The sequence below is a fragment of the Quercus suber genome, unplaced genomic scaffold (genome assembly GCF_002906115.3).
Source record: "Quercus suber isolate HL8 unplaced genomic scaffold, Cork oak 2.0 scaffold_71, whole genome shotgun sequence".
Lineage (NCBI taxonomy): Eukaryota > Viridiplantae > Streptophyta > Magnoliopsida > Fagales > Fagaceae > Quercus > Quercus suber.
In genome coordinates this window covers 1,274,191-1,284,422 of record NW_027069536.1, presented here as the reverse complement: position 1 = coordinate 1,284,422, position 10,232 = coordinate 1,274,191, and the positions used below count along the sequence as shown (strand labels likewise).

General features: G+C 36.8%; 1 protein-coding gene across 1 annotated transcript; it reads left to right on the top strand.

Annotated features, from left to right (window-relative positions):
- The first annotated feature begins 900 nt into the window (after positions 1 to 900).
- LOC136067421 (probable glycosyltransferase At5g25310) lies at positions 901 to 9,826 on the top strand. Its single transcript, XM_065773252.1, has 4 exons — positions 901 to 1,075; positions 2,740 to 2,897; positions 3,225 to 3,308; positions 8,944 to 9,826. The coding sequence occupies exons 1-4, from the start codon at positions 901 to 903 to the stop codon at positions 8,953 to 8,955; spliced, it is 429 nt and encodes a 142-aa protein (XP_065629324.1). The 3' UTR covers positions 8,956 to 9,826.
- The last annotated feature ends 406 nt before the right edge of the window (positions 9,827 to 10,232 follow it).

Sequence of the window (10,232 nt, the reverse complement as noted above, 5' to 3'; positions counted from 1 at the left end):
TCTCTCTCTCTCTCTCTCTCTCTCTGTATAAATCAAATGGATCATTGGGTTTGTTCATTTGTTTAACCATGTTTCGTCTTCTTCATATTGTATTTTTCTTTGCTATAAAAAGCATTGGCACTACTAAGAATTATGGACGCCCATCATAATCTTCACAAATTAGTTATATACATCAACCCTTGTGCTTTGGTTTCGCTTACTTTCACCGAGAACCACTCTCCCACATCAAATTCTCACTAAACCATTTGCACCAAAACTCACAATGACTGAACTTTTCCTTCAAATCTCACTAGCATTACAAATGACCTCATTTCCCCCATTCACCAAGCAACCATTTTCCCCCCAAAATCTTCGTCTTCCTCATCATTTAATGGTATCAAAAGATGACAATTTTATTTTGGAAGGTAGTAAATTTTGTACAGAAGTTTTTAAAAGCGAAAGTTCCAAAGCAATTGAAAAGACCACTTGTAGTTTTGTTGTTTCTAATTTAATATATGGATTCAAAATGCAAAATAAACAGTGTAAATTAGCTAACTTATAAATTTACACAATTATTCACTAATTGATAAATGTCATTTTTAGGCAAAACTATATCAATTTTACACTTTTTTTTTTATATATACCAAGGATGTGAGTGCTCCAAGACCAATTGCTCATCAATTAAAATAGCAAGCAACAATTGCAAAATAAAACCATTTCTTGGAGTGCACCGATTTTAGAAAACTATCAAATTAGTCTAGAAATTCGAGTTAAAGACAACTATATTCAAGGGGATGGATCTCTACCCTCCCAAACCAGCAGCAATCTTCTTGGTCCCCTCCAAATAAATGGATGAAATCAACTTTGAGGCATCCTTTTCCAACCAAGAAGCTTTTCTAGCCTCCGCCTATAGAGACTTCCATGGGCCGTGGCACCATCTCTGCTGTCAATACAAGCAAGGCCATCTATTGCTCCCCTGCTGAAGCTGAGGCAGATGCTGCCCTGCTTGTTGTATCCTCAGCTGCTCTCCTCGTCTACAAGTATGTTCACTTCAAAGGAGATGCAAAAATTATAACAGACTGCATTAATGATTCAAGTCTCCATTTGGGTTGGGAGTTCCAAACCATTATTGCAGCTATAAGAAATTTTCTCCCTTGTTATTTCGGATGTTGTATATTCTTTTTGCCCCAGATCTTGTAACGGTTTGCTCACAATTGGGCCCGTTGGGCCTCCTTTTGTAAGACTTGGGGAACCATCCCCATCAGCACTATCACATCGTGGGCCCTTATTGTCGCTGATGAGCTGTGCTCCTCTCCTCTTCTTTAATATTATCATTATTTACCACCCCCCCCCCCCAAAAGAAAAAAAAAAGTGGGTTCTTGTTAAAGTGGTATGCTGAAGATAATCCCACCATTTGTAGTTCTATGTCACATGTTTGATAAAATACCTATGAGAAGGGTTTACCAAAAAAAAAAAAAAAAGATGGTATGTCCGGGGAAGAATTCCTACTTTTTTATTTTGGTTTTTATTATTATTTATAAATAAAGCATTTTATGACTACATGTTTTCAATGATAATAATTATAGCATTATTATGTCGGTAAGTTACATGTATTTAATTATTATTTTAGAATGCCTTTCAAAAAAAAAAAAATCATTATTTTAGAATGTGTAAAGTCATCTTTAGATATTTAGATATTAATATTTTATTATAGTTGGTAAGTTACATGTATTTAATTATTATTTTAGAATGTGTAAAATCATCCTTAGATATTAATATTTTAAAAAAATATGTCATTTTTTTTTATAAAGATATCATGGCCGTTAATGTGGCTGAACTGGAGCGTAACAACAATAAATGTTATGCTTCAACTTTTAGAAATGTATTTTTTTTTCTTTCTTCCTTTAAGCTGAAAGGCTCACACCAAACCGGCTTGAACGTTTTTAATTTTTAATTTTTTTTTCCTTTAAGCTGAACTGAAAAGGCTTTGGGTTAGGCTTGATAGTGGAACTAAATAAATAAGAGGTGGGCTGAATTAATTATACAAATTTATTATATGGTAGTGGAAGTAAATAAATAAGTAGTATACTGCATTTATAGGGCTGGGATTTATAGGGCTAAAAATTGGAAAAAGCATTTTAAAATTGAAGGAAAAATTATATATTTTTTAAACAAATGACGTGGCAGCTGATGTGGCACAATGTGAGAGCAGCAGCATTAAACACTACGCTTCAGCTTTTAGTAATATATAGATAGATTAAAAAAATGTCATTTTTTTTTATAAAGATATCATGGCCGTTAATGTGGCTGAACTGGAGCGTAGCAACAATAAATGTTATGCTTCAACTTTTAGAAATGTATTTTTTTTTCTTTCTTCCTTTAAGTTGAAAGGCTCACACCAAACCGGCTTGAACTTTTTTAATTTTTAATTTCTTTTTCCCTTAAGCTGAACTGAAAAGGCTTTGGGTTAGGCTTAATGGTGGAACTAAATAAATAAGAGGTGGGCTGAATTAATTATACAAATTTATTATAAGGTAGTGGAAGTAAATAAATAAGTAGTATACTGCATTTATAGGGCTAAAAATTGGAAAAAGCATTTTAAAATTGAAGGAAAAATTATATATTTTTTAAACAAATGACGTGGCAGCTGATGTGGCACAATGTGAGAGCAGCAGCATTAAACACTACGCTTCAGCTTTTAGTAATATATAGATATAGATTTCTAAGCCCTAAGTTCCTTATGTATTGGATCTCTTGCAGTGATATTGTCAAATTATTATCACCTGCCATTCAATGATATTGTTGGTTGGCATAACTTTGCTGTCGTACTTAAGGAGCATGATGTGTACCGGCTTAAGCAAATTCTCAAGGACATAGCTGATGCAGAGTTTGTTGCACTTCATAAGAACTCAGTTAAGGTAGAATATGACTTTCTATCTCAACTTTATAATTCTAAGTAGTTTATTTGATTTATATCACTTCTCATTTTCATGTAATTTGTTCCTACCATTTATATGAATTTATACGTATTGTTTGTTTGTTTGTTTTTTTTGGTAATATATGTATTGCTTGTGTATGTATATGTATCTGTGTTTTGTCCAGAGGGACTCAACTTCCATAGGAGAAGAAGTTATACTGAATAACTCACTATTGTATTAAGTGCTATTTATTCTTCATTAAATTTATCCAGAAAAAAGGTAAACTAAGGGTTTTAAGAATTTCTTTTTTGGATTGTGTTTTATCAGGTTAGGCATTTCCAGTGGAACTCTCCCCCCATCAGATATGATGCATTCCATATGGTCAAGTATGAGCTTTGGTTCCACCGCCATGTAATCAAATACTAATTTATTTACAATTTCAATAGACTATACGTACATTTACTGGCTAGTTATCAAAAAAATCCTGTAAATCATCATATACAGTTCTTTATCATCGTCCCTGATTGACTCTTGATGGGGAAGTAAAGTTACAAGTGTTTTTGTTTAAGCGTTCCCTGGAGGTTTTGTAAAACTTATCTTTTTTTAAAAATAATTTGTAAAAGTAGAATACATTTCAAATCATTTGGGGATCTAATGCAATTTTGAAAACGTGTTGTGACATGATTTTTGGGCTCCTCAATTTCATGATTTTGAAATCCTGATGCAGCATCAGGGCTTCTACATCAAAATAGATTTGCTGATTCTACCATTGGATCTGACCATTGAAAGCACCATAGAGGTTATATGTCCACTTACTCAAAGGGAACTCAACTTTTCATTTTCACCTTTCCAAGATGATTTTTGTACTTTTTCATTTTGGTACCTTTCAACTATCTAAATCGATTAACCTTGATTCAGTAGACTGATGCAATCAAGAGTTTTTATTTTCCTACAATCATTATTTGAGTTCAATGATATTGGTTTTGCACTTTTGAGATTACTTGGAAAATTCTTAGGCTTTTGGTAGAAACGCAAAGTAAGTATAGAAAATTGGAGGTCTATTGACATGGCTGTTGAAAGGTTGTTTGGTTTTGTTTTGTCAAAAAATAAAAGATGCGAAAAGAATAGAAAAGGAAGAAAGAGAAGAGAGAAAGGTTGTTGTGAGATTTGCAATTTTTTTATTCCTATTTTTTTTTGGATCATGTCAATGATATGGTACATTAGTAGTTGAGATTATAGAATTCCCACTTATCAGCAACAAATTTAGTATTTGTTATTTACCCTGATATTATGTCACAATTCAGGAATCTGTAAAGTCTATTAGAGAAAGGTTTGTTTCTTTGAACCTTCTTATTAACGCATCTGGAATTCTTCCAATACCTGATGTATTGCAACCGGGTACAGCTTGTTTCACTGTTTGAAGCACGATTTCCAGACTAGTAGTGGCTTTTGACATCTGCAATTTAAATGTAATAAAATGTTCTGTTTCTCAAAAAAAGAAAAAAAAAAAAAAGCGTTTGTTGTTCCTTACATCTAAAACTATCATTCACTTACTAGAAGTATTCATATAAGCCAGCTCAGAAAGTCATCAGCTGCTTGTTTTATTACTGCTGCTTCTTTTTTTACAATACTTTTTTTGACGGGGAGATAAACACCTTGGGGAGCTTCCTTGAGTAATTAATATAACATATAGAGGCACACTTAAACCCAAAAGGCCTAAGCCCTATAGGTATGTGCTCAATTATGTTATATTAACTACTTATTCTTCTTATCTTTATTCAATGTGGGACTTTACTCACACGTGTAACCCAACAATCTCCCCCTCACGTGTGAGTCTCTGCCACTCTGTGGGCTTCAAGACTACTCTGTGGGCCATGAATAAGTCCTACTCGCTCCCCCTTGCTTAATGGACTTTTTCACTTCATCAGCGCGTCATCCATGGGTCTCTCGTACGTCATCCATGGGAACCACGTGTCAACCCTGCACGCACATCCATGGGAACCCCGCACGTTCATGTCCATGGGAACCTCGCACCATACCATTATTTAGCACCACATGAGTCTCTGCCTCTCTGTGAGCTTTGAACAAGTCCTACTCACTCCCCCTTGACTAATGGGCTTTTCACTTCATCAATGCGTCATCCATGAGTCTCTCGTACGCCATCCATGGGAACCACGTGTCAATCGTCAACAAACAACAAGGTGCATCTGATGAAGAAACTGTTCAATTTGAAGATGGCAGAGAATGCATCAGTAGCACAACATCTGAACGAATTTAATACTATCACAAATCAATTGTCGTCTGTAGAAATTGATTTTGATGATGAGATTCGTGCTCTGATCGTATTGGCTTCTTTGCGAAACAGTTGGGAGGCAATGAGGATGGCAGTAAGTAATTCTACAGGAAAGGAAAAGCTCAAGTACAATGATATTCGAGATTTAATTCTGGCTGAGGAGATTCGCAGAAGAGATGCAGGTGAAACCTCAGGATCTGGTTCTGCCCTAAACCTTGAGACAAGAGGCAGAGGTAATAACAGAAATTCAAATCGAGGCAGATCAAAATTCAGAAATTCTAATCGAAACAGAAGTAAGTCTAGATCAGGCCAACAAGTACAATGCTGGAATTGTGGGAAAATAGGTCACTTTAGGAACCAATGCAAAAGTCCTAAGAAGAAGAATGAAGATGATTCTGCTAATGCTGTAATAGAAGAGGTACAGGATGCATTACTTCTTGCAGTAGACAGTCCACTTGATGATTGGGTTTTGGATTCAGGAGCTTCGTTTCATACCACTCCACCCGAGAAATCATACAGAATTATGTTGTAGGTGATTTTGGTAAGGTGTATTTGGCTGATGGTTCAGCCCTGGATGTTGTGGGTATGGGAGATGTCCGAATATTGTTACCCAATGGGTCTGTTTGGTTACTGGAGAAGGTTCGACATATTCCTGACCTGAGGAGGAATCTGATTTCTGTTGGACAACTTGATGATGATGGGCATGCAATACTATTTATTGGTGGTACTTGGAAGGTTACAAAGGGAGCTAGAGTATTGGCTCGTGGAAAGAAGACTGGCACTCTCTATATGACCTCAAGTCCAAGAGACACAATTGCAGTTGCTGATGCAAGTACTGATACAAGCCTATGGCACCGCAGGCTTGGTCACATGAGTGAGAAAGGGATGAAGATGCTGCTGTCAAAAGGAAAACTACCAGAATTGAAGTCCATTGATTTTGACATGTGTGAAAGCTGCATCTTAGGAAAGCAGAAAAAGGTGAGTTTTTTGAAAACTGGCAGGACACGGAAGGCAGAAAAATTGGAGTTAGTACACACTGATTTGTGGGGGCCTTCTCCAGTTGCATCCCTTGGAGGTTCAAGGTACTACATCACTTTCATTGATGATTCAAGCAGAAAGGTATGGGTTTATTTTCTGAAAAATAAATCTGATGTATTTGAAACTTTTAAGAAGTGGAAGGCCATGGTTGAGATAGAAACAGGTTTAAAACCTAAATGTTTGAGGTCTGATAATGGAGGAGNCACTCCACACCGAGAAATCATACAGAATTATGTTGTAGGTGATTTTGGTAAGGTGTATTTGGCTGATGGTTCAGCCCTGGATGTTGTGGGTATGGGAGATGTCCGAATATTGTTACCCAATGGGTCTGTTTGGTTACTGGAGAAGGTTCGACATATTCCTGACCTGAGGAGGAATCTGATTTCTGTTGGACAACTTGATGATGATGGGCATGCAATACTATTTATTGGTGGTACTTGGAAGGTTACAAAGGGAGCTAGAGTATTGGCTCGTGGAAAGAAGACTGGCACTCTCTATATGACCTCAAGTCCAAGAGACACAATTGCAGTTGCTGATGCAAGTACTGATACAAGCCTATGGCACCGCAGGCTTGGTCACATGAGTGAGAAAGGGATGAAGATGCTGCTGTCAAAAGGAAAACTACCAGAATTGAAGTCCATTGATTTTGACATGTGTGAAAGCTGCATCTTAGGAAAGCAGAAAAAGGTGAGTTTTTTGAAAACTGGCAGGACACGGAAGGCAGAAAAATTGGAGTTAGTACACACTGATTTGTGGGGGCCTTCTCCAGTTGCATCCCTTGGAGGTTCAAGGTACTACATCACTTTCATTGATGATTCAAGCAGAAAGGTATGGGTTTATTTTCTGAAAAATAAATCTGATGTATTTGAAACTTTTAAGAAGTGGAAGGCCATGGTTGAGATAGAAACAGGTTTAAAACTAAAATGTTTGAGGTCTGATAATGGAGGAGAGTACATAGATGAAGGGTTCAGTGAGTATTGTGCTACACAGGGAATTAGGATGGAAAAAGACCATTCCTGGGACACCACAGCAGAATGATGTGGCTGAGCGCATGAACAGAACTCTTAATGAGCGTGCTGGAGTATGAGGTTGCATGCTGGACTACCAAAAACTTTCTGGGCTGATGCTGTTAGCACTGCAGCTTACCTGATAAACCGAGGGCCATCAGTTCCCATGGAGTTCAAACTTCCCGAGGAGGTTTGGAGCGGTAAAGAGGTTAAATTTTCCCATTTAAAAGTTTTTGGTTGTGTTTCTTATGTTCACATTGATTCTGATGCTCGTAGTAAACTTGATGCTAAGTCTAAAATATGTTTTTTCATTGGCTATGGTGATGAGAAATTTGGCTATAAGGTTTTGGGATGAACAAAACAGGAAAATCATCAGAAGTAGAGAATGTGATATTTAATGAACAAGTTATGTACAAGGACAGGTCAACTGTAGTATCAAATATTGCAGAGATAGATCAAAAGAAGTCTGAGTTTGTCAACTTAGATGGATTGATTGAAAGTACTGTCCAGAAAAGGGGTGAAGAAAGATAGAAGAGAATAAGTGGTTAATATAACATAATTGAGCACATACCCATAGGGCTTAGGCCTTTTGGGTTTAAATGTGTCTCTATATGTTTATTAATTACTCAAGGAAGCTCCCCAAGGTGTTTATCTCCCCGTCAAGTGGTATCAAGACCCATGGTGGTGTGCGGCGAAGGTGGTGAGGTGTTCATGGTCCCTACCCAGCGGGGACAGAAAAAGCCTTAATGGCCCACACACAAAAATCCTGGAGAAAAGAAAAAGCCCAACAAAGGAATATTGCTAATGTGTGCTAAATAATGGTGTGATGCGAGATTCCATGGACATGGACGTGCGGAGTTCCCATGGATGTGCGTGCAAGGCTTTTCATACATACCAGACAAAGCCTTCATCAAATCTGCTGTGGTCTTCTCCTTTACAACATTATGTGCAACAGACCTAGACAGAGTTAACCTGATAACTCCTAGTACCTGTCTGTCAAGAAGAGCCCATTCATCAGCCTTCATCGCCTCAGGTTTTGTCCCCAAAAGAGGCAGATGCAATTTCCTTCCATAGAGATAATCTTCAATCTGCATCCTCCAATACGCGAAGTCTGTGCCATCAAACTTTTCTATTCCAGACGCCTTTCCTGCTTCCTCTGCCATTGCTCTCACTCAAACCAAACCCTAGGCTCTGATACCAGTTGTTGGGAATTTAACCAAAATTCCAACCTGTGAGAAACAATAAAAAGAGAGAAAAAACACTGTAGCCGCACTTTGTATTTTTTCCCTGATAATAGTGAAATCCCTGCAACTCCGTGGACGTAGGCAAATTGCCGAACCACGTAAATACTGTCTTGTGCGTGTGATTATTTTTTTTTGGCGTGTGTTTTCTCTATTTTTATTGTTTCTCACAGGTTGGAATTTTGGTTAAATTCCCAACATTTTTCACCTTTGAATTATTTATGTTTGAATTTCTTGTTAATTTTTTCTATCAATTTGTAAAGTGAAGAATTCAAAGGTGATGAGGTTTTGACACAATAATTAGCTTTAAAAAGGCTTCGGGCATGAATGACCCAGATGCAGCTGCTGTGCATATGGACTTCTTTTTTTATGTTTATTCTCTCAATTTATGCAAAAAGTTTGAGAATGCTTAAGTTTATTGTGAAATAAATTTCAAATCATAATGATTAAATGTTTGTGGCTTACAGATTGGTAGGTGAATCTTTAGTCAAAGGCTTGAAAATGGAGATCAAGATGCTGTTATATTCTTTCTCAAAAAAAAAAAAAAAAAAAAATGAAGAAGAAAAAATGAAGAAGAAGAAGATGCTGTTATATTAATCTCAAGGACTTAAATTGAAGACATATATGGAGCTTGACCATTATCAGCGCATCTCCAGTGCAAGCGTTTCAGAAGCTCATTTATGTTTCAACTTCTGAGTTTGGAAAAACATCGTCTTTCCTTTTACCTTGGAAGCGTGTCTTCAAGGTTACTGATTCCCAGCTAATTAGTTGTTGATCTTTAGCTCTAGTTGGTTTGCTAGTAATTTGTGACCTAGGTCTCTATTGGGTAATTGTTTTGGGTAAGTAATACATTACACCCAATGAGTTTTGATTCATGACCTCACCCTCCATCCCATAACTATAGAAGGAGGAACTGCCATCTGAGCTATAGTTCTTGGCATATACATAAACATGAAATGAGCCCATTGTTATACAATCTGCAATTCAAGCTGACCGTAGCCCAGAATGAATTCAAGTAACCCCTACCACTGTGGCAAATGGATGCACTGTTCAAATAGCTGCAGCTGGCATAACATTGGAGAAGCTTTTGCAAATTCTTCTCTTTGTTTGAGATGGGAACTAAGCAATTGTGAATTGTGACTGGCTAGCCTAGTGAGATGATGTTTTTGATTCAGTTAGGTCTAAAGGCAGTTTGGGGTGGTTTTTGGTCTTGCAAGATGAACCAGGATTGGTACTGCCAGAACCTACGAAATTTTCTATTGATATAGAAATTATGACACTTCAGAATGTACATCCTTTCCTTGTTCTTTTTCCTTCTTAATTTCATAAGATTCTTGGTGAAGTTTGTTGTGCCTCGTTTTTCTTTATTTTTATTAAGAATTCAAGTTCATATTGCTAATCTATCTTCCAAAGCTTGGTTCTTACCTTCAAATTTGTTCAAATATGCAGCTCATTTCTACTATTAGCGACAACCCATAGTTCAACTTACTATTTTTCTTTCTTGATGTTAAGTCAATCCCTGTACAGATTATATAGGTCACGATGTTGATCAGAGAGCCAACAACTGCAATCAAAGAATTTGAGCTGATAGTGATTACTATATTAACTTCTAAATTAGTATGCTTATGATGGCTATCTCATGGATTTTAGTCAATGGGTCATACTTCATTAAAAAGGTTATACTATATGTTGGATTCGGGTTGAACCATAAGCCAATCAATTTTCACACCTCATGAAAACTCACTAGAATCACATG

Coding starts and splice junctions, on each gene's coding strand:
- LOC136067421 (XM_065773252.1), top strand. CDS start 901: ATGGGCCGTGGCACCATCTCTGCTGTCAATACAAGCAAGGCCATCTAT. Junction 1,076..2,739: donor AGACTGCATTAATGATTCAA/GTCTCCATTTGG, acceptor GATCTCTTGCAG/TGATATTGTCAAATTATTAT. Junction 2,898..3,224: donor TTCATAAGAACTCAGTTAAG/GTAGAATATGAC, acceptor GTGTTTTATCAG/GTTAGGCATTTCCAGTGGAA.